The 23,683-nt window shown below is 40.0% G+C and overlaps 2 protein-coding genes across 5 annotated transcripts in view; one reads left to right on the forward strand and one right to left on the reverse strand.

Moving 5' to 3' along the window:
* Positions 1–23,658, forward strand: part of baiap2l2a (BAR/IMD domain containing adaptor protein 2 like 2a) — a 39,749-nt gene extending 16,091 nt beyond the window's left edge. For all 4 annotated transcript variants that reach the window (XM_088316167.1, XM_088316165.1, XM_088316166.1 and 1 more), the window contains 4 exons: positions 15,440–15,541; positions 17,012–17,054; positions 22,664–22,744; positions 23,399–23,658. In XM_088316167.1, coding sequence (XP_088172293.1) covers positions 15,440–15,541; positions 17,012–17,054; positions 22,664–22,744; positions 23,399–23,458 — 286 coding nt within the window. In that variant the 3' untranslated portion in view covers positions 23,459–23,658. The remainder of the gene's footprint in view (positions 1–15,439; positions 15,542–17,011; positions 17,055–22,663; positions 22,745–23,398) is intronic.
* Positions 203–23,661, reverse strand: pvalb6 (parvalbumin 6). The gene is made up of 5 exons (XM_088316172.1): positions 23,450–23,661; positions 1,231–1,296; positions 1,008–1,140; positions 817–926; positions 203–735 (listed from the first exon to the last, which is right to left on the reverse strand). Exons 2-5 carry the CDS (start codon positions 1,289–1,291, stop codon positions 710–712), a joined length of 330 nt encoding a protein of 109 aa, XP_088172298.1. The 5' UTR covers positions 1,292–1,296; positions 23,450–23,661; the 3' UTR covers positions 203–709.
* Between the last annotated feature and the right edge of the window lie 22 nt (positions 23,662–23,683).

Raw genomic sequence — 23,683 nt, forward strand, 5'->3', positions numbered from 1 at the left:
AATTAGCCCAGCACCTCTGCTACATTGGTAAATATTATGGGTTTGTTTTTTTTTATGTGGCGCCCTTCTCACGCTCTTTGAAGTGGATCGCTTTATACTTTATGAGGTTGCTTGTCAACTTGTTTTTTTTAGTTGGGCTGTTTGAGGAAAATATGCAAAAAAAAAAAAAATCACATCCATTGATTAGGCCAATAAAAAAAAGTCACATTGTGTTCATTTTATTTATTTATTTTCATTCACAGCTTAACCGCTTTCTTCTTATGGCATGACAATAATACATCTCATTACTGGACGGATGGATGGACAGATGAATAGAATGTTGATTTTGGGGGAGGGGGAGGCGAAAATTAAAATGATAAAGATAAATAAAGGGGGGTGAAGCACCGAGGGAAAATAGGTCTCGCTTATTATCTCTTCACATATCTACTTTGCTTTATAATGCAAGGTCTAGTCCTGCAGGCATGTTTTTATTATCTATACATAAGCGCAAACAAGAATAGTTGATAGAAAAAAAAAAAGGATGAGATGGGATGAATGCATGTGGCTGCAGGGCATTATGTAAGTGTGTCCGTGTGCGCGTGTGTGTGTGTGTGTGTGTGTGTGTGTTTGGGTTTTGAACGTTTATTGTGCAGTCAATAGGATGGCGGCCACGGGGTTCGGACGCAGTGATGATCTGGAAGTTTTTTTTAGGGTCAGTCTTCACAGGTGCCTATTCTTTCACAAGGGTGGTAAACTCTAGAAGAGAAATAATCAGTGTCATTTTCATAACGTCCTTTCGCATCACCAATATCTAAAAATGCATTCGACGTTGTTTACCTTCAACTCCAATCTTGCCGTCTCCATCCTTGTCGGCTGCTTGTAAAAATGTTTTGGTTTCCTTATCTGTCAGGTCCCTGCCATCTTTGGCAAAGCCCTTCAAGACAAATCTGTCCAGATTGAAAACGTTATTTATTTATTTTTTTCTTTATTTGTGGCATGTTCAGCGTCACTGTTGATGTTTCTCTTACTTGAGCTCCTCCTCTTCAATATAGCCACTGTTGTCGGCGTCCAGCACCGTGAAGACCTTCTTCACATCGTCACAAGACTTGTTCTTCAGGCCGATCATGTCAAAAAACTTCTTATGGTCAAAAGAGTCGGCCACTGCGCACACGAACAAATTGATGCACAGACAGTTCATGTCATTACTAACTTGAAGAACCACTCTACGCCTCCAAAGGCCTCCAAACTTACCTGCAAATGCATCTAGTGCTTTTTTGATGTTGTCAGCGTTGAGGATGGTGTTCATCGCCATTTTGGCTGTTGGAAAATGAGAAAAGGAGGCAAGAGTTGACAGAAGAGGGGACAGGGTTAAAATCAAGGTGTATTACTCATGTATTACACATGTATTACTCATGTATTACACATGTGTCGCTGTTGGAACGCATCCGGAAACCAGAACATGTGAGATGAGAGGTGATGAGCGATGGAATGAATTAGCGACAGCTGTAGCGATACATATAGAGCAACGCAATTAAATGTGGACTAGCTTTGAGATGCGGTTTGTCGAAATATCAAGTAGAATGAAGCAGTCAAGGGAAGAATCACAGATGGCAGCCAGCACCTTATACACGAGTATAACATTTTATTTGTGCGTTTTCATAGAGCTGCTGCAGATGAAAGCAGGGCGGAGGGCCGGAGGCCAAGTCAGCAGGGACTGAACAGACCATCTGAGTCTTCAGCTGTCTCTCAAATACTAAATGAGACTTCACTATCCCAGTTCAGATGACATAAAAGCCCCCTTTTACTTCAACGGCTGTATAAAAAGTCTACACACCCCTGTTCAAATTAAGAGTTTGGTCCCAAACAAAAAATTACAAATTCATTAAAAAAAACACTTTACATCATTAATGTGACCTATAACCTTGTATTAGTCCAGACCAAAAGAAAAACAAAACAAGTGAGATAATGCATTTGCATAAGTCTGCACACCTTCAAACAAACACCCCCAAAACACAGTTTGGTTTCATGGGACTATAACACATGCGTTTGGGAGATTAATTTCAAATGTCCTTTTTCAAAATTTTGAAACAATGATTTTGGACTTTTTGACCTTAATTCAAAATGCATATTTGGTGAAGCTCAGCAGTATCATCGGTTGCACTACTGCACTTGTGCTATCATATTTACTTTCCCTCTAAAAAAAAAATCAATTAAGTTGTGCAAGTTGTAGGTCGCATTACTGGTGGGAAAATTTCAGAAATTACTTTATTTATTTATTTATTTTGTTTTTTTCACAAACACCTGCAATTTGATTAGAGCACTATAGATTTTCCTATACCCACTGTATTCCCTGTAAAAGCACTGTGACAGTATTTTGGCTATTTTACTCCACATGACAAAACCCTTATCAGCCTTTATGAAGGTGTCACCCTCTTGTGACTTTGACTGATGCCCTCGCCATAATAAGCTTGAACATGAGGATACTCTACAAGTAGACAGAAATGTCTTCAGCCTTCACTCGGCTGTCGGCAGCTTGCAGTGTTTCTTCTTTTTCTGGACACATGCAATCAATACAACTGTGGTGGCATTTATTTATTTATTTATTTGTTTGTTTACACTTTTGTGAACAGAGTGATGGGAGCTCTCCTGCAGAGATTTTCAATCCTGTTCCTTTTGTTCCACTGTCCTGCCTGTTTTCCATCTCTCCCGTGCAGCAAAAAAAAAAAAAAAAAAAAAAATGAAAAGAAAATGGATCTTTGACGTCCTTAGCCGTCAATGGCAGTAAACGAGTTAATTGTACCGTCAATATTGAAGAGACCTATTCCCTTATTCTTGCCTGAATGGTCGCTTTTTTGACACAGTAGAATTTCGATAAATTGTCCAAAAGTTAACACAAAAATTTTCTCGTGAAAGATCCGCATTTAGATTATGAAGGTGACCTCCATCTTGACGTGCTTTGTGGTTTTCCTCCATTTTTATCACAGCGGGTGATATATGAGCTTCTTGAGCACTGTAGTGTTATCTACTTGGGTTGCACAGGCTTGCGCACACGGATCAATAGTGAACAGTACTTAACTTGTGTGGCCACACGTTCCATCTTTTGTTATTACCAGCAGAGCCTCCGTTTGTGACCTACAGCACAAAGGTGTCTGCGGCGCGGGCCGGGGGGAACGGAAGAAACAATTTACTCTGAAATGAAGAGGGTTAAGATTGACTCAGGGAGATAACCACTGAGCTCTCAGCGGAACTGGGTGAAGTCAATTGTTATTTATTTACAGTAATAGGACTGCATAAGGAGCCATTCTGGTCCAGCTGTTGAGTTTCTTTGCACGAAACTAATGGGATCGACTTAAAACAAGGCATTTATACATTTTCTGACATTTGAAAGAATCATTTATACAATGAGTCGAAAGTAGTTGTATGTTAGGAAACGAAAAGAACCTTGGATGTGTCCCTGTGGACCAGGCGTGGGCAAACTATGGCCCGGGGGCCACATGCGGCCCGTTAAATGTTTTAATCCGGCCCGACGAACTTGAAAAAAATTAAATGAATAAACCTTTTTAATGTTTTATTTTCTAAATACTGTGGTGTGTCAAAGACAGATATTTTGTTGTAATGCTTTTGTTCACTTTCGTTTAATTTTTTATTTTTTTTTTCTCCAATGAGGTGAGGTTACCAAAACACTCCATCCGTCTGCTCCTCTGTCAAGTTTTAGAACCCATTGTGGCTCACCAATCAAAGTAATTCAGAGTGATGTTGAAAGGGAGAACAGAAACACAGGTACCGACAGGAAAAAAAATGAGTGGATTGGATAATAGAAGTGTAGAGGCCTGGGGGTCGTGTGGCGATTATCACTGCTGTCTCTGGCAGTTACAGTGCACGATAACTTCATCCTGGCAGCGACGTGTGTGCGTGTGTGTGCAGTTTTTTTCCCTGCTGGACTGCATCTCATTTTATCTTACCTTTGATGTGTGGAAAAATTAAATAAAGCAAATCATTTTCTTGACTTTACATTGTTCAAAAAAATAACAGGCCCACGTGGGGACTGAGCAATCGTATGGATTTTGAAAAAAAAAAAAAAAACAAAAAAAAAAACAATGATGTCATTAAGCATGAAGTGGCTAAAATAAAAGAAAGTTAATTCGTCAGAAGTCAAAGCAATAAAACCAAAAGGTGCTTGTTGTTGACCCTGCAATAAATCTTAAAAGCAGAATATGAAAAACTTTTATCCTCGTAATAATATCCTCATGCTCTCCTCCCATGTGACACCCATTCTCCTCCTCCTCCTATGATTTACAGTCCAATAAAATCTCACATTCATGCCATTCATTTACAAAACAAACATAATGAAAGCAACGCGAGTGCCGGGACCACTTGCCGTATTTGCACGTAATATTAGCAAACAAATTAAACATGCAGATTATTTGAATCGCTCATTGTAAGCTGTGTAAAAAAAAAAAAAAAGTCATAAATATTTCGTAATGAGCGTCCATTTCATTAACTTTAATTATTGAAGTATTCCTCTTTCAGTGAATATTCATGATGGAATACATGCACGAGCGCGTGCAACATTACCATTTCCATCGACTTTTATTTATTAAACCTGTATTCAGTCATACATTCATAGATGACTTCTCATGGGTGAATCAACAAGTTTGATTTAATCAGCATTTTGACAAAGTTTGGTTACCCCGGAGCACAGCTGTTAGAGCGCAATCTCATTAGGTGTAATTAAAATGTGACCTTGAAATAAATCACGAGTAAGCCCTGGGACACCACCGCTTCTCATTTTGCAAGCAAACGCTCGCTATCGGGAAGTAATTACCTGGTCGAGATGCTGTCTCGCTATCGAAATTTGATCTCATTCGACGGAGGAGCCAGTTCAGGAAGTGCGCTTTTATTTTGATGAGCCTATTTTAAGATATTTGCAGAAAACAGAAACAAAGACGGACAACTTTGTAGTAGCAACTCAGTCACGGGGATATGGAATGAAACTGTTTTCGATGTGTCAGACAGCTTTTGGTGAGGGGCTTTGTGCTGGTATTGAAGTTTTAGAGTGCCCGGTAGAGTGCCCTGTGGCACCCCAGTTGAATATATTCGAGCCACCTGAGGCTTTAAGTGGATATATTTTGGCGGCTCAAACATTTATTTTGATGTCGATATAAGACCGATGCTAGACGAAGTGGCATCCATTTTTCAAGTTTGTCGCAACAATTCTTGATTGACCGGTTTGCAGTTGAGCGGAGTTCGCTTTGAGCACATTCAGCGCACTTTGTATGGCCTGATTTATCTATTAATTTTTTTTATCATTCAAATTTAGCAGTGTGTTAAAAATAGAAGAAATTTACTCTTCACTGTTCACTAATTTATATGATTTATTACTTTACTGTCATGTACACACTGTGAGAAATCAAATAAAAATGTCTTGAATTTATGTGATTTCAGATATGATTCATTTAACAAGTTGACATACATTTCAGGTATTAAAACATAACTGAGAATGATGACCAAATTTCGAGGGATTTGCCGTTTCAGTCCACTTTAAGGTGTGGTCACTGATTGTGTGATTTTTATGTCTCCACCCTCGCTAATTAACCATCGCTTTTAACGATCATCAAACGTTTGCACTTTCCTCATCAGCCAGTCTTGTTTAGTTATGCCCATCCTTGTTTCGCCCTTCCTCCCCCTTTTGCAACCGTCTTCCTTGCAGCTATTCGATTTCTTCACCTCATTTCCTCACTCCGCCCACCCGAGGGACCTCTCTGTCCTCTAATCCCCCTCTGAGATGATAACCCCCCCCAAGTAGCAGCAACCCACCAACGCTCTGCCTTTAATCGAGCTTTGTCTCATTTCTTTACACTTTTAATTGAAGCTTTCTCTTGGTAACATTTTTGATTTATGGATGAGTATGAATGATAATATGAGAAGGTAAGAGTAAGGACTTTTTAGTACAAACATCATATTTTTCGACTGACCTTTTGCTCAAAAGACCAATAAAAGGTTTAAAGGTGACTGTGTGTGCTGATGCATGAAGGTTGTAAACACATTTTATTGGCAGGAAAGAATTTGTATGCGCTAGAATCTTGGTGTACATGTCATGAATTGTTATACTGAACAACTTCTCAAAGTTTTCTGCAAGTTATTATCAAGAATATGCCCTGTCTAGAATTGTGAGGATACACCAATGTTTATTCTCTAGTTGTTCATGATTCAGTTTTTACGTACATTATACATCTTAAAAGTTGTTCAACAAAATGATTTTCCAACTATGTGGCCAGTCGTTCATTTCGTCAGTACATGTGTTGAACCACTAGAGGGCAGACTCTGCTTGTGAGTACAATGTTACTGCAAGGAACACACATGAAAAACGATTTCAGGGACGGACTTCTGTCCTTGCTTAGTCCGACCTTTCAAAAAAAAAAAAACTTCTCGTCCTCTGTCCCCAAAATAAGCGTCCATCCGCAACAAACAAAGGGACCGTTCCATACTAGGAATTACTTTTAGCCACTTTCATCCCCTTAAACCCAGCAAATTCGCGCTACTTAGCAGTCGAGGAATTTCAGAGTAAGTACTATGTACGTTTACAGTGATTTTTGCACATCCAGAGAGTATAGATATACTTTTTTTAAATGCAGAATTTTAATTCTATAATACTGACCTGTCTATTGTCCACCTGGATCAAATTGACTGTGAAATATTTGTCACCATATAATCCTGTTATCACTCCACCTGTCCCGCTACCATCTGCTACCTCTAGTTAAGATATTCTTTCAAATGTCCAACCATTTTATTGGCACATTCGTCCAAATGAAATGCAGGTTGCCATCTCATCATTGCAGCAAAAAGGCCAGCAGGGGTTGTGCCTCTCCCATCCGTGTGCCGAGGCAACGGCGGGATAAAGTACTGACAGGTAATTCTGGGATGATGATAATGAAAGACGGAATATTAAAAAGGAAATGACAGAGAAGAGATTAAAAGCAGAGGGAGTTGACGTCGATGAGGGAAGTAGAAAGGGAGAGACGGCGCGGTTGGAGGCGCGGGGGTCAACGTTCGATTCCGCCGTGGAATGCGAGATGAGGGCGAGCGAGGAGACGAGGGGTGATGAGGGGAAAAAAATAAGGCAAATCTACATAAGCAATGAGGTGTGGTCTCGCTCAAAAGCTTGGGAGACTGTCGTCGTACAAGGGGAACTATCAGGGGAAGCCACGAAAGACAAGGGGACGCCTTTCATGGCCTCTTTGGATTTCCACATCAATGACAACATCACATACTTAATCAACAGAATCGCTTTGTAGATTAACAACATCCTAATTTGAGCCCCACTTGTCCTACTGCTACACATTGTTTGATTATGTCGGCGTCTCCATCATCGTAAAGGTTATACTTTGTGTGATTACTTATGGGACTCCCATGCAGGTTGTTTCAAATGAAAATGGGTGTTCATTCAGCGCTGATTGGCATACTAATGTGAGTATCACAAACGCTCCGTGAAAACGTGTGGCCATTGTCTGCTGGGGCCTGCTTAGTGGTCAAGCAATTTATCACCGCGGCTATTTTTAGTCACATAAACAATCGGGGACGAACAGTCGAGCCTGTCTTCTAATTTCCACTAATTGACTTGTTAATGTCTTCATTTGCAAACTGTGGAGAATGTCGAGCAAAGTGTGGTGTTCGGGCGAGGGAGTAAAATGTGGAGGGATGTCAAGAAAACAAACGACACTTAACCTTATATAGGAATAGTTATCTAGTATTACTTAGGTGACTAAAAAAAAACTGGACGAACGTACAAGCCAAGTTAGCAAGAGTTCTTTTTTTGTGTCAACTAGTCATAATGGATCTTCTAAAATAATTTACATTTAAAAATTCTTTTTTTCATTGTTATAAAATTCCCATAATGTGAAAATTCCAAATCATACTCACCAAATGGAATAGCATCGTTGATAACGCTGCCAAAATTGAATGATTAAAAAAGTCGTCACTTATATCATGTTAAATCAAATCATGTCGTCGTCAACACTTAGACGTCGCCGCTGAATGCAGTGATGCGTGCCTCGCTCAAGTGTTGAATTATCACTCCTACAATGTGGAAAACAAACAACGCAACTTCGTCTAGCATTTTAATTATGTCTACGCAATATATCTGTCGAAAGCCTCCGCTTGCTGAGATATATCCGACCGGGCATGCCGTCGTAGGGCTTTTCCACAATGTGACAACGAGGCGCTCTAAATTGGCCATGCCAGTTTGAAGCCCCAGTCCACATGCTGACCATTAAGTCTGTCTTTAAAAGAACTCCTCCCACTTTCCTCCCCAGGTCTTGCATGTACTCATAGCTGGCAACGAGGCGCTCTAAAGTGGCCACCCCTGCGCAAAACGCCCCAATCCACATCCATGTGGATATAGCTAGCAAAATGCACGTTGCATCGCTAATGCGCACCAAAGTGGAGAAGGGAGTCATGTCGGACACCAAATTGTGTCACGAGCAAAAAAATAAATAAAAATCCGGAAAAGTAAAATGGTGAAAAACAATTAGAGGCTACATCGCAACAATCGGCTTTGCACACCTTTTCAGCACTTATCCTCAAATGCGTATCACCGATTTCGAAAGTAATATCAAAAGGCTCTCTCAGACATTGCGAAGACCGACACGCTGAGTGACCTTTGTGCACACCGAGTGACGACGTCTTGACAGACACAAGTCTGCTGAGACGCGCGCAAGGCTGCGCAGGTGAACAGAGGATTTGTTGGCTTTAATTTAGATGGCGAGATGTAGAATGCGCTGACAAGGTCACTCGGGTCAGTTATCCAACTTTTTCGCGGCTGGGCTGTCATCAGTTGTCTCCTTAGCATTTCTCAATATCAAACGTGATTAGACACGGTCAGGGGGGGTGATTGCAGAATTTAAATAAATAGAATTCTAGTTTATGACTTATTTGAAAAAGAGTTTTTTTGCACTCAGTAAAAATGTCTTTTACAAGGTGATCGAATTATTTTTATTTCGCTACATGAAGGAACTGTTTTGCGAAACGTACTTACTTACTATTAGCTTGATGACCTCCATGCGGTCACTCAGAGGCGGCAGTGACTTGTTGTCATGCGATTAGGAATCAAGGAGAAAGTTGTTCCGACCTCAAACAACAAATGCATTAGTACCAAAACAAAATCAAGGCGAGAGCACCTCGTGCACTCGACTCCTGCAAATGTGCCCTTTATGCGCAGTTTATTTTTCCGTTTATTGATGGCTTCATTAACGCTTATTAAGCAGTTCACCGTGTTCCAGCTGTATTACATCTTTATGTAATTTCCGCTTTATTCCCGAACGCAGCCAGGGGAAGGATTCTCGGTTGCGCGCAAAGCCGAAAGGAACGGCGGATATCATCAATCAATTAGATTAATTAAAATGAAATAAGGCTTGCGCATGTGTGCGCTGTTTAAACAATTTAATAGGCGGATACAACTAGCGGCAGCCCCGCGGAAAAGATCATCATATTCGCTTTTATTTAATCACTTTCAGAGGTTTTTTTTTTAATGCGTGCACCGAGATAATATTTTTCTTAGGCACCTCTGTGTACTCATCTCATTTTGACTCGGGGGGGCTCCAACAGTGAACTGTAGGACGTTAAGCAACCTGAGAAAAATAGAAGCTGCTGCGAATTGCAGGCATCAGCAAGCCAATCACGAGCATTCTCGGGGAGTTGATTAAAATCCGGGATCAAATCCGTATTTGACTGTGGGACACTGAATTGCTTTGCGGTCCTGTGAATGAGGGCAAATTGAGCCCAAATGGGCAGTTCTGCCTGTTAGATGTTTTTTTTTGTGTTTTTTTTCATTAGCTTGCAAGATTGCAGCAGTAATTGAAAAGTAGCTTTGAAAAGTCATGTTTTTATTCCCTGTGCAAAGGTAACTTTGTTTTTCTTTCTCGCTGTTGCTAATTATTTATTTATTTATTTGTTTTGTTTTTTAAGACAATAATAAATGATCAACATACTTTTTTTAAAGCAGTGCTTTAATGCTCCTTAGGTCTGCAACTGTTTTTTTTTTAAATAATCGATTAATCATCAATTGTTCTTATTTCCCTCCCTTTATTCCAAATTTGTAGAGAAGAAAATCGTCAAATGTTAATGACTTATTATTTACATGTTTGGTCCATAACACAAAAATAATGATATTGTTTCCCCGCTGTAAAAGATGTTCGCAAATGTCTCAATTCGAGGTAACAGAAACAATCAGTCGGCTGAATCGATTGTCAAAAATAATTTTGGGTTAATTTGTTAATCGATTAGTTATCGATTAATCAATAATCGTTCCACCTCTAACTCCCCAATTATGGCAATGTATCTTGTCCGGATTATGTAAAAATGTGACCAATCCTTTCACCCCAAACATGCATAACATGAGTGGTGGATGTCAGGAAGCTTTTAAAAGTTAAGATTTAAGTTATGATTTCTGGTTTACTGTCATGAAGAAGTCACAAATTCAGTCCGGGCTCCTTTGAGGCGAGCATCTAACCACCGCTTGGTTTTAATTTCACTTCATCGCTTTCCGTTTCTTCCTCATCCTCTCACGCTTGTTTGCTTAGTTTGGCGAGAACTATGCCTGAGTTAATGTGACTCTCTCGGCTTCTGTAGCCCAGTCACCCTTCGGCACGCTTACACATTACTCAGTACACGCTACCCACGCTCATTCACTGGTGCGATCATCGTAACCGAGAAATATTCCTTGCGTTGACCTCTGTGACCTTCTCCAGATCGCCAACACGAGAATGGCACCGCTACTTGGGCCTTATCATTTGCGAAAGGCAGCCTCTTGACCAGGCGTGGGCAAACTACGGCCCTGGGGCCACATGTGGCCCGTTAAACGTTTTAATCCGGCCCGCCGAACTTGAAAAAAAATTAAATGAATAAACCTTGTTAATGTTTTATTTGATAAATATTGTGCTTTTTCAAAGGCATATATATTGTTGGCATGGCAAGTAATACTGGACAGGTGGAAGTGAGTTGGAAAGAAAAAAGTGACCAGAGAGGTGAATTGTCTAATGGGATGATATCTAAAAATCACAATCACGGACTATCTTGACCAACAAATATTCCAATTTTGGAGGAATCCAAAATTGAAAATAAGCCCGTTTGGAGAATGTGGAAGGAGTAGCCTCGAGGAGAACATGCAAACTCCACGCAGAGTCCATATGGTGATCCAAATGTGATTTGCATTCAATTCCCGGGCCGTTTTTAATCCCAGCTCTGGAGGCTCATTTTAGATAGACGAAATGCGCAATTCCCAAAAGTACAGTATTCACACGACACGCCAGAAAACATGTTTGTCGTCAACCACAAACAGGCCAGAGGCTGCCTTCCTATGAGCAGGAATTTTCAATTTTCTTTCTGACAGATGGAACCGAGCCTTTTTTTTTTGCCTTATTCATTTTCTCATTTTGCGCTCTTTCATTCCTTTCTTTCATATCATCCCATCTTCTCCCCCCCCCCCCTTGCTTCTCTTCTTTCTCGGTCGAGGTGATCACTGTGTTTCCTCTTTTCTTGCCAAGAGAAAGGCTCATCTTGATTTCTCTTAGTTGGCTGCCGCCCATCTCTTTCATCAAGGTCTTGGTTGTTTTCCTCCTCCATTTTGTCAACTTGCCATTCTCCATTCAGGTGAGATGAGACAAAATTGGACCTCACTATTTGTGGCCGGTGCGTCTTTGCATCTCAAGTCGCTTCTGCTACTGGATTTTGCAGAATCGATGCACGTGCACTCGATTATTTGGCAATCCCTTAAAGGGGAAGTCAAACAAAACATTTTTTTTACGATAAAGCAGCCCCACGCGTCGAAACACGTCATTTGGATTTGCAGTTAAGCAGTAAAATTGAAAAAATTTAGATCCATGTCAGGGGGCAGCCATTTTGTTACTTCTGTCGACTGAAATTGGCATCACAGTTGCTCGGGGCTCAGATAACAACCAATCATCGCTAACGTTTGGACTTTTGAGGACCTTATTTTGCCCCTATTTTATTTCTAGTATCATCTCTCCCCCCCGTCTCCGTTGTCTGTAATTGTTTTTACTTGTAATTTCATTTCACCCATTTGGCTGTGGCCGAGCTCGTCTCCCATCTCCTTGCAACCCAAATTAACGCTCTCATCTATCTCGCCGCCTCTGCATCCAACTACTCGCTGGCTTCAAACCGCCCCACTCTTTGTCTTCTGCAGCTCTCCATCCGTTAATTTCACACGCTCGTTTATTGTTCGCTAAACACATTCATGTGATCTCATCAATGCCCTCCCCCGGCACATTTCGGATCCCCTATTCCCTTGCTTCTAAATCCTTGATTCAATATTTTCTGTTAATTCTCCCGCTCTCTCCCTCTTTCAGCTCTCTCTTATCTTCCTTTCTCCATTGCGGCTTCCCTCCACCCTCCAATGGGATCATTTGGCAGTTGCAGACGGGCTCTTATAGCCCAGGTGCAGTGCATTGAATGATGACCGCAGCAGGACACCGAGACAGATAGTTAAGCCTCCAACCAACCACATTTTTTCCCACCTCTCTTTCCCGGGAGACAATCTGTCATGTTTTGTCGGCGAAGGTTCGTCTGTGGTCACTTTGTCGGACAATAGCGTTATCAATCTGCAACTAATGCGGCATCTTGCAAAGAAAACGATCCATACAAAGTCCACTTTCCAGTGCAAATGTTCTCATTAGTGCGCACGCACCCTCACAAATATTTCACTTCACACCTCAAGCCATCACTTTCTCCGCTGGCTGCTCTTGCACACTCTGCTGCGTTGTCTCCTGTCTCCCTCCAAGTGATTAAATTCACATTAAGCGCTAAACAGACATCAACATGAATTGTTCTCAAAGTGTTTGGCTCTCGTAATTTTACCCCGAGACTTTATGAGGCTTCCATTGTTTATTGTAAGACAATGAGATTTACTTCGTCAATATCCGCCTTGTGTTGATGTGCAACGAGCTTCTTCAACAGAGCAGACACAAAGTGAGCGCGGAGGTAGGAATGGTTCTGTGGCTGCACTGCACCATCCTGTTACTCATATTTTATTTTATTTAATCATTGAACTGCAAGGGAGAGCACTTGTCCTCATATTTAAAAAAAAAAATATATATATATATATATAATTTTAAAAATTAAACCGTTTACTCTGGAGATTAATTTAAATTTTTATAACGAAGTCAAATATTTTATCTTATTTATATATAATTCAAAAGATTAAACCGTTAACTCCGGAGATTAATTTTAATTTTTTTGATGAAGTTAAAAATATTAACTTAATATATTCTCATTAACTAGCTAACGATTTAATCGCTTGACAGCACATCCTTTTTTTTTTTTTTTTTTTTTTGTTACGGCTGCTTGTTTGATTTTTCACATGATTGGTGACATTAAAAAAAAATCCCATTTTCCTGATGTTGTTGATATGTAAGAATTATTTCACGCAATATTAGAGAAAAATGAGAAATCGGAAATATTTGTAACGCAATTTGAAATCAAAGTTCATTTTTTTGCAAACGCAGGGTAAATTGACTCAACTTCAGAGAACTGACCCGATGACTCAATGTTGGCATGCACAAACGGCTACCAAAGTTTCGGTTTGTCAAAAAGAAAAAATTCTCAATGACACTCACAAGTCCGCAGAATCACTCACCCGACCAAATGTCCCCAAACCTTGCGCTGATTCAGCAAACTCTCGGTGTGAAAGCACCATTTGTGATGTATGTAGCACAACCTTGGCACGGTAGCGAAACCAAATCGGAATCTTTTGACTGTCTAACCCATGACCTTGAGGATGACCTCTGGAATCAATTTGGCCACAGTAGGCTGCGCACAATACGCAGGCTGCCAAGCAAAAAAAAAAAAAAAACGACGCTCTGTTTAGAATATGCTGTGTGCGGCGAAAGCCGTATCAATGTGCAAGGCTAGCGACCACCTAGCATCTCTTCGCCAATTCAATCGAATTTGATCTGAGCAAGCCCAGCGAGCGTCGACTGCAACGGGTGGCTCCACTCTTCGGCGCCGTTCTTTGCACTTTGCTGAATCAACAGAATTGAGGTCGTCTAAATGATGCGCTTGACTTTGACCTCTTCCCGAAGATCCGCGGGGCGGGCTCGCTTCTCCTGTTGTAGTCTTTAACTTTGCAAGACAAAAACATCCCCGAAGGGCTGTTTTCTGCCAAAATAATCACAAACAGCGAGGCTAAAAAAAAAAAATTTAAAAAAAAGAAGCAATTTCCTAATGCAAAACGATTAACACGGCACGCAAGGATGGACTGCTTGGCATGGTTTTCATGTCATCCACACTCAATGTTTGCTCCACTTAACACGACAATTCTCAACTTTTCAAAGTTGAGAGAAATAATATCTCTTAGAGATGAGGAAAATAAGCATTAAAAACGAATGTAAATTTATAACTATGACAAATTTCAAAGTTGGACTTTCTGGGGGAAAAAAGTAAGTCAAGCTAACTCTTGTAAATTTTTATTTAATATATCATAACCGATGAACAATTCAGAAAAGCCTTCCAGAAAGTGTTCATATCTTGACAATTAAAAAAAAAAGAAAATCTTTATTTTGAATCAAAATGCGTATTAGCTGCTCATTTCTTCATCCTCATCAGTCCGCCATTTTGGTGCCGATTGATTATTATTATTATTTTTTTTTATTATTAATTGGGAAATTATTAGCAATGACTTTGAATGGACAAATATTGTCCCGTTCCTCCCATGACTCCCACCAAAGAGAAGAATGAAAAAGGGGCGTGGCTACACTGCTGACTAGAAAGAAGCATTTTGAGAATACATATTTACTGATTTCTACAAAACAATTTGATAACATTGAAAATGCAAGCTAATATCATTTTCCGGATTGGAAATAAAAAAAAAAATACATAACGTGAGCTTGTTAGTGAAAAACGGAGCATCCCAGCCGGGTGATCCCTTTAAGCTGCAGTGCAGTACGCGTGTTCAAGTGTGTGCGCGCCGCCCTCATCTGAAAATGCTGCAGTCTTCGTCATGCCTCTCTGCCTCGCGGTGTGATGCAAGGGCCTTGTTTTTTTTTTTGTTTTTTTTCCGCCTCAGTGATGGAGTCCAGTTAGGCTTGCGGGATAACATATTTGCTGCTTTAAAAAAAAAAAGGTCTCTCCCCCCAAAAAAAAAAAAAAAAATTAAAGTGCCATACGTGAGAGTCTTTAATGTCTCCATTGCAGCTGTTTTTCTTGAACCGCTCAAGTTGAATGAATATTATTTTAATTAAATTTGTATTTTTTTTTTCAGGTTTTTTTTGTGGTTTTTTTTTGAACAAATAAGCCACCTTATTTTTCAAATAAATACCCTGCGAGTCTTATCAAAAGAACATGACTCTAAATATCTTTTTTTCTTTTTGTCCCTTTTATTCATTTGTCCTTTCCTCTTCACATTCACCATCCACTGCCTTCTCCGTTTCTCATCATATTTCGATTTCAGCCTCTTTGTCCTCTTGTCGTTTTGTGAATGGAGCAGCTTCATCACCTTATTACAGACGCTGGACAACATTCGCCCATCAGGCCTCCCGCCCACCCAAATAAAGTAAGAAAAACACTATTTGTATTCTGGATCACATCTGGGGCGGGTGAGGCGAGATATTGAATGGAGGGAGGGCTTGTTCAAGTCACAGTTTAGAAGGTTTTAGATTCTTGACATGATGCGCGTGAGAGGCTTTGGAAAACTTTGAAGTGGTTGAGGTCGATTCTGTTAAAAGAAATAATGGCAAACAGTAAACTAAAGGCTACTCAAGCCTTGGAAAATTGACCCATTTCTTTTTTTTTTTAATCAGCTAATCAGAACCTTTCAGCGGAACGAAAAAGTAATGCTGCATTTAATTTTGGAGTATGTAATTTTTTTTTTAATATGCAACAGAAAGAAAGACGATCTTTCATCCCTGTATCCACAAAATAAAAACGGTCACCGAGGTGGGTTATTATTTTTGATAATTAATAATAAGTTTTGAATTTTATATCATTCACGTATGTTGTTCTCTCATAATCATTTGCTTCAACTCTTTAAGTAGACAAACCCGTCATAAATTCCGAGCTCAATCTACATACTTGCAGATGGAGCGCACAGCGTGCGTTCAATCAGAGAAACGGCGGGGGCACTTTGTAAATATTGTCATAGTCATTAATATTAAATTTGATACATATAGACTGGAACTGCACAGTGCATAATCATTCCTTCCTATTTTATGTTCGTCTACGTCAGGTGTGGGCAAACTATGGCCCGGGGGCCACATGCGGCCCGTTAAACGTGTCAATTCGGCCCGCCGAAGTTTAAAAAAAATTAATTAAATAAACACTGTTCATGTTTTATTTTCTATATAATGGGGTGTGTCAAAGACATATTTATTGTTGTGATGCTTTAGTTCACTTTCATTTAAAATAAATGTTTTTTTTCCACAGCTTTTTTTTTTTCAATATAATAAAAAATATAATTTAAAAAAAAAAAGGAAAATTCCCACAACTGAACTGCTTTAGTTCACTTTCATTTAAAATAGTTTTTTTTTTTCCACAGCTTTTTTAAAAAATATAATAAAAAATATAATTAAAAAAAAAAAAGGAAAATTCCCACGACTGAACTGCTTTAGTTCACTTTCATTTAAAATTATTTTTTTTCCACAGCTTTCTTTTTTTTTTTATATATATAATAAAAAATACAATTTAAAAAAAAAAAAAAAAAAGGAAAATTCCCACAACTGAACTGCTATAGTTCACTTTCATTTAAAATTATTTTTTTTCCACAGCTTTTTTTTTTTTATATATAATAAAAAATACAATTTAAAAAAAAAAAAAAAAAGGAAAATTCCCACGACTGAACTGCTTTAGTTTACTTTCATTTAAAATAATTTTTTTTTCCACAGCTTTTTTTTTTTTATATATAATAAAAAATACAATTTAAAAAAAAAAAAAAAGGAAAATTCCCATGACTGAACACAATCCTATGGGTGACCTGCTAACATAACAACATTGCACCTCCCTGTGCCATTTTCTTTTTTCACAACAGTTCAACCATGTTGGAGGTCAGCGCTCAACTCGCCGCCGTTCAGGTTCCTACAATTTCGTGCATCCCTACACAAGTACTGCATGTATTGATAAATGATTGTTTGGGACTGTCTGTATGTCGACACGGACTAGCACAGCAAGTGTCTACTTACCGTGACTCACTTTGCTCCTTTAACATTTATAGTGCTATGCTGTTAGCTCATGTGCAGCCGTTCGCGCATGACTGAACAGAGCCAACCCTCACATCAAAGCAATTGGATGTAGAATGTGTTGCCTTGTATCTCAAACGCCACCAGTGATGCCCGGTCAGCAGCAGCAGATGACACCCTCGCCGCACCCATCTCCTGTAACGCTGCCAAGCGTCCGTGAATGTGCGCCGGCTATACGAGCGCTGACCTCGCAGCAGAAAGCAGTTTGAGCCGCGGCAAAGCTCATACACAAAGACACGCACCCCGACAGCGGCATACACAACACGATCCCGTGTTCAGTCAGAGCCTCGGTCCGCGCTGGCGCTCGGGACTCGCCCCGGGCCTGTTGGCGGCCTTCTTACAAAGCGAGGGAAAGAGGATGGAAAGCGGGCAGCGGCAAGGGGGTCAGGAGCTCCATAGTCACATTCACTTAGATGCGCGGCCATTCATAAAGCGACAAAAGACGCAGACACTGGAAGTGAGTTATGGCCCCCGGGGTAAAACTGTGAATAGCGCCATGCATATACACACGCACAAAGTCACTTCGGAGTAACCATAAAAGTCTGTCAGGGGGGCGGGGCAATTGGTACCTGGGCGCTTCGCAATTATAGCGACCATCAATGTGTGACAAAAAATGCAATATAATAGCATTCAATGTTGCCTTTTTCGTCTTCAGGAGCATCTCAGATGTGCTATTTTTCCAAACAACAAAACCAAACAATTCATATTAAATAGATGATATCGGATATGAGAATTCGTTTTTATTTCGTTTTTACTTTTACTTTAATTTTTTTCATTTATTTTTATTTATTTATTTTTTTTTGCTTTTAGAGCGGATTGGTTAGTTTTTATTTTTTCTCTCTTTTTGTTTTAGTTACATTTTGCATTAGTTTTAGTTTTTAAACGTGTTGTATTTGACGGTTGCGAGTTTCTTCCTTTTTGAGCTTCCTTCTTCTGTCCGGACATACAGCAATACCAAAATAAACATTTGAAATAAACCCTGGAGGCTAAGGGAATATATGAATGAACAAATGACAATTTTACTGTAATTATAGTTAGTTTTAGTTTGTTTTATGAACATAAGATGTTGTTTCAGTTAACTACGAACTACTACGGAAAAAACGGAATTGACTGTTGGCAAGTAATTTGATTTCATGCAACAAATATTAGAATTTTGGCCGTAGGTTGAGGGCAATCCTTGTTGCTTTCTTCATATTAGCGCTTTACTCGGCCCAATTCAGCAAATCTTCAAATTTGCCAGAATTACAAAGACAACAAAGTCATAAAGTAGCTAAATGAATTGTTTGGCATCGTAGTTTCTGCTGCTTCTGAAAAGACAACCCACGAGAGGGAAGGTGAAAAAGTGCAAAAGCATATCAGCGTCATCGACATCTAAAACTTTTGCTTTCTTTGATCCAACTGCCTTTGATCGCTGATCAGAATTTGGCATGATCAAAGTATTCCTTTTTATCTCAACTATTTAGACACATCACACAAACTTTTTTTTTTATTTTTTTTTTATTTTTGCATAACAGTCATGACCAGAATTCCAGCAGAGATGGCGGAGCCTCTGAAGAGTGACTTAAAATAAATTCAAATACCGGGACACCGAGAAGTGTGAATGCCTAAAAAGCCGGAGTGCAACCAAAGTTTTGGTGTAAAGTATACTCCCAACTATTAATCATCGTTTATAAGTCAAGAAGGCAAATGGTGAGACCTCATTTCAACTTGCACCAAACTATTAACTGTTTTCCTTTTACCTTTTTTGTTGCTTCTTGCAATACCGTTTTTGAAAGTGATATGATGGAAAAAAAACCTCAAAATAAAAAAAAAAAAATCCACCAAAACAACTCAAAGAACTTTTCACAGCATAGTAGTCAAAAATGATTTCAACTTTATTCTCCCAGACTGCGATCAGCAGCGGCGAGTCGATGAGCTGGCAATTCGGAGAGGTGCCGCTTGATTTGATATGGATTATGGATTAAATGAAATGACGTGTTAAGGAATGAAGGTCAGATGAAAGCGGAGAAAGGACGACGCTGCGCGAGCAGGATGTGGCCGAGGTTGGGAGGAAATTGTTGACGCCGAATGCTCGTTTCGCTGGTTTGGTCTTAATCTCGGCTATTGCGATTAGCTGCCATTCGCACTGTCGGGTGATTATGCAATTCTGTTTGACGGTTGACAGTTCGTTTCTTCGCGTTAGTTTTCGTTTGCTGTGCTTTTTCATCGCAGGTCACATCATTTCCTTTTCCCAATTCTTACAACGTTGACTTTTCAGACGATAAAGGGAATGCCCTGCGACTTTATGTGATGATCTTCCTATGTTGCCATTTGTACATATTGAAGTGCTTGTATATTTTTTAAGACGTCTTTTAAAGTTTTATACGTTTTATAGCCGGCTGCCAATTATGGTGTTCTGTAATCTCCATTTTAATAATATGCACAGTCAGACCTGCAAATGCTGATTTCATTTTTTTTTTTTTTGGCCAACTAACCGCTTAACCTATCATTGATGCTTTTTAACCATTAAAACATACTGTAGCTCTAAAAATAAAAGGATTGTATTCCCAAGTGATGAAGGCTTTAAGTGGCCTTAACAAAATAGGTCACATCCTCATCGTCTTTAATTTTACTTCCCTTCAAGGAAAGAGCGGGCTCCAAATTGAGAAAAGTCTCAATCCATTTTTACTCGCACTTTGTTCCCATCTGACCGTGGCTTTGCTAATGATCTCATTTAAGAGGTCGTGGCTTTTCTAATTAGAAATGAGTTGAGTCGCTTTGTGCTCGGCTAACCTTGGTGTCACTCTAAAGTTAGCATCAACTTTTGGACCTCTTGTCGCTGATGTTTTTGGAAGCAACTGCAGTTTTTATTCCGGAACTCCACTTCCAGATTAAACTGAACAGGAATACTGCCCATTTATTTGTGGTAAGTACTTTTCAGACCAATTTAATAAAATTGGATAATTTCCCTTGGCACAATGACTGCTATAGACTTACAGAATAAGATAAAAAAAAAATAGCGCCATCTGCTGGATATGCCTTGTACAGGTGAGACATGAAGCAATGCAGGCGGTGCAATTTGGTAATAACACCTGAGACCTCACATTCCAATCCATATTACACGACAAGTCCATCTGAAAACATTCTGCCTTCCCATCACATCATTTTTGTCTCATAATTCCTTCTTCGTTTGGCTGCCGATGACTTGTTCTACCAGCACACACAATTGTAAATCCCAAACTGGTCATGTCAGGCGCATTTTTCACTGATTAAGCTGCATATCAGCGGGTCTGTCAAAGCTTTTCCACATGCCATCTGCCTCAGAAAATGTCTGTCTGTGACCTTGGCAAAGACCACCCAGAGCAAAATATCAATGCTTGGGTTGCTTAGAGTATAAAATGATCCAGTGTGTGCCAGTTAGATTACAGTTGGAGATCAGCAGTTTATCGTGACCGTCCTTTCATGTTTGTGACCAGCTGTTCACCCCAAAAAGTAAGAGCAAAGCGTCCAAATGCAATTATAAGACAGCGCCATATGCTAAATTCAGTTTCCATCACCTCAGCAAAAAAAAAAAAAAAAAATACATTGTCTTCCACTTTATTCTCTTATCATCTCGTTTTAATTAACGTCCTTTAACAAGTGCCCCGAACGCGAGGTTAATTGTACTTTTCGCGACAAAATCAGCGCAGATGCAAATTCTCTCAAGGCGACCTCTGTTCCGCGGTTGCCAGCGTTGTTTTAATTATTCAGGCGAAATGGCCGAGAAAGCGTAGCGACAAGGTGGTCTTAAAGCGTATCGCGCAATTTGCTCTGCTGCTTGCTTGCAACTATTGTTGGAATTCTGCTGGAACTTTCTTTTATCTATTTTTCTAAGTCGTGTGACGTATGCTCGCCAGAAGCGTTTTATTTATTTTAATGCTAGATAACTATTTTTGAACAGAGGTCAATAAAAAAAAAAAATGTTCCGGGTGTTGGTGATATGAATGCAGGTACTGACATGTAGCATTCTCCCAATTTGCATTGTCACCATTGTTTGCCCTTGCTCCAGTATCCACTCACAACATGTTATTACAACATGTTATTACAACATGTTATTACAATGTAATAGTGTATGAAACACCAAAGTGATGTCAGGGGCAAACAGGACAGGTGACAGATCCTATATCAAATCACAATCCAGCAACACTCCCCTGTCAGCTCTCTGCTGTCAGTCAGAGCCTTTAATTGGATCAGGCCAGGCACGTATAGTCAAAATAACTTCAGCGGAAACCTAAACACCTGGGCCTCTGACACAGGTCAAATTTCAAGCCGACTTGCGGCGACACTCCTCAGGGACAACGAGAACAGCAGCAGTCGCACCTGCATGGCACCATTCCACACCTGTTTTTAACTCTCTCCACTGCACTGTCCCTCTTCGTGTCTTCCTATCACCAAGGGAGCCCTCCTCCCCAGGAGCTTTATATCACATGTGACATTTCACACTCCACGGAGCTTGTTAAATTACAGACTTCCCCAGGAAATCAAGTGTGGGCATGTTAACATCTATTCCACCTCACTGGTATCTAATGGGGAAGTGGTAATAGGCTTTAGGCTGTGTGACTTTAAAAGACAATGATTGGGCAAAGAAGCAAGGGGGGGGGGGCGGTGCAATGTGTGGATGGTTGTAGGTGAGGCAGTGGTGTGTTGGGATCTCATCTGACATGAGTTTATGCTGTTGCAGTGGATTTTAATGTGGGCAACAATATTCATAAATTCTTATTATGAAAAGTCACATATCTATTTTTGTTGTTTTACTATTATACTACTATTTCCGTGGATCATATTCGTATCTTCATTTTCATGCCGTGGCTAATTTACCGTATTTTTTAATTTGGCTGACATTTTGGTGACAGCAAGTACACTACACGTAAAAAGCAGGTCTAAGTTGTGGCGTAGATTTTGAAATGTGATTTTATAGTGAATTTAAGGGAACCACGGCGTGATTTCAATTAATTGATGTCTTTATTACTATTTTTATCAACATTTACATACCTTATAAATGTTCCCTATAAATTGGTGTATAACGGGCAAGTCAATTTCTCCCGCCATGTAGACCACGCCCCTCACCTGCGCTGAATTTAACGGGAATTAGAGCCACTTTGATTGTCCAGGAATCAAGTCGGCTGTGTTCACTCCCACAACAGCGCAGACGCCCATTTCTAACTGCACCCGACAACAAAAAGAAATAAATCTCCACCCAGAGTTTGTACGTAGCGCTAGACATATGCTATATATTATCAAACATTCAACATCAAACATTCTTTGAAAAATCAATTTTTTTGCACCGCAACGCAGTATAACTTGAAATCCACACTTTTTTTTTTTTTTATGTTAATCTATTGCGACTTGTGCATCACTCTCATCCTCTCTCTTGATAGTCATTATAATCCACCTGAGAACTTATCTAAAGTATCTTTGCCCTTCAGGACACAGCTGTTCATAATGAAGGGCAGATTTTGTCCGAGGGCCGACTGATGAATACGACAATGCACCGACGGATGCAAAAGGTGAGAAAGATTTAAGGAGACAAAAAAGCTTATATCTGGAGAGAAAAAAAACATCACTAAATGTTACATTGAGCTGCACCAAACACACCAAAATGTGTTTTGTCAAAATGTGTCACTTTCTCGTCATCATCATCATTAACAATACAAATGGCACCACAGGCCATGTGTAGTGTGCAAAAAAAAAAAAATCATTCAAGCGTCTGCTCAGAAGACTCAGCAGCACTCGCACAGGAATGTAAAGGATTCACACACACATGCGCACACACACACACAGTGACTCACAGCTTTCAGAGAACCAATCACCATCGCCAGTTTCCAACTCCAGTTTGTGAATGAGAATTTGGCTCCGTTGCGAATATGCTACAATCCTGTTATCATATTGGGAATTTATCTTTTTGCTCAGAGCCGTCAATTTGATTTATTTTTTTTATGTTGTCATTATTTTGTCACATGCTGCTATTGCTTGGCTTGTTTAATTTCTTTTGACTGCCTTCAGTGGTGTCCCCTACCTTCATTTTGACTTTTCATTAACTCATTACCTCATCATCATCACCGTCGCTTGTCTTTTAAGTCTTTTTCTTTTCTATTCTGTACTTTGCAAATCTACCCCAACATCATTCCCTTTGACTTTCTCCCCTTCTCTCTTTTGCTCAGCCCGTCTCCCCCCCCCCCCAAAATCCCAAAATGATCAACAGTCACACTTACCTGCAATGACCGAGACTTAGTCCTGAGTGCCTCTGAGTCCTCAGCGGGTGCACGGAGAGCAGCGAGCCTGCAAAGCCGCTAAGCCAAGTGGAGGACGGAGAGAAGGAGAAAGAGACTGCAAGACAAGTGAAGAGAGGTAGAAAGAGAAAGTGGATGCTGTGCGCTCTAGGAGGAGGAAGAGGAGGAGGAGGCTGGCTGGAGGTGAGATGAAGGGGAGCAAGAGAGAGGGAGGGT

Source organism: Idiotropiscis lumnitzeri, chromosome 15 (assembly GCF_059441095.1).
Source record: "Idiotropiscis lumnitzeri isolate Australia: NSW breed Sydney's pygmy pipehorse chromosome 15, RoL_Ilum_1.0, whole genome shotgun sequence".
NCBI classification, from domain to species: Eukaryota; Metazoa; Chordata; class Actinopteri; order Syngnathiformes; family Syngnathidae; genus Idiotropiscis; species Idiotropiscis lumnitzeri.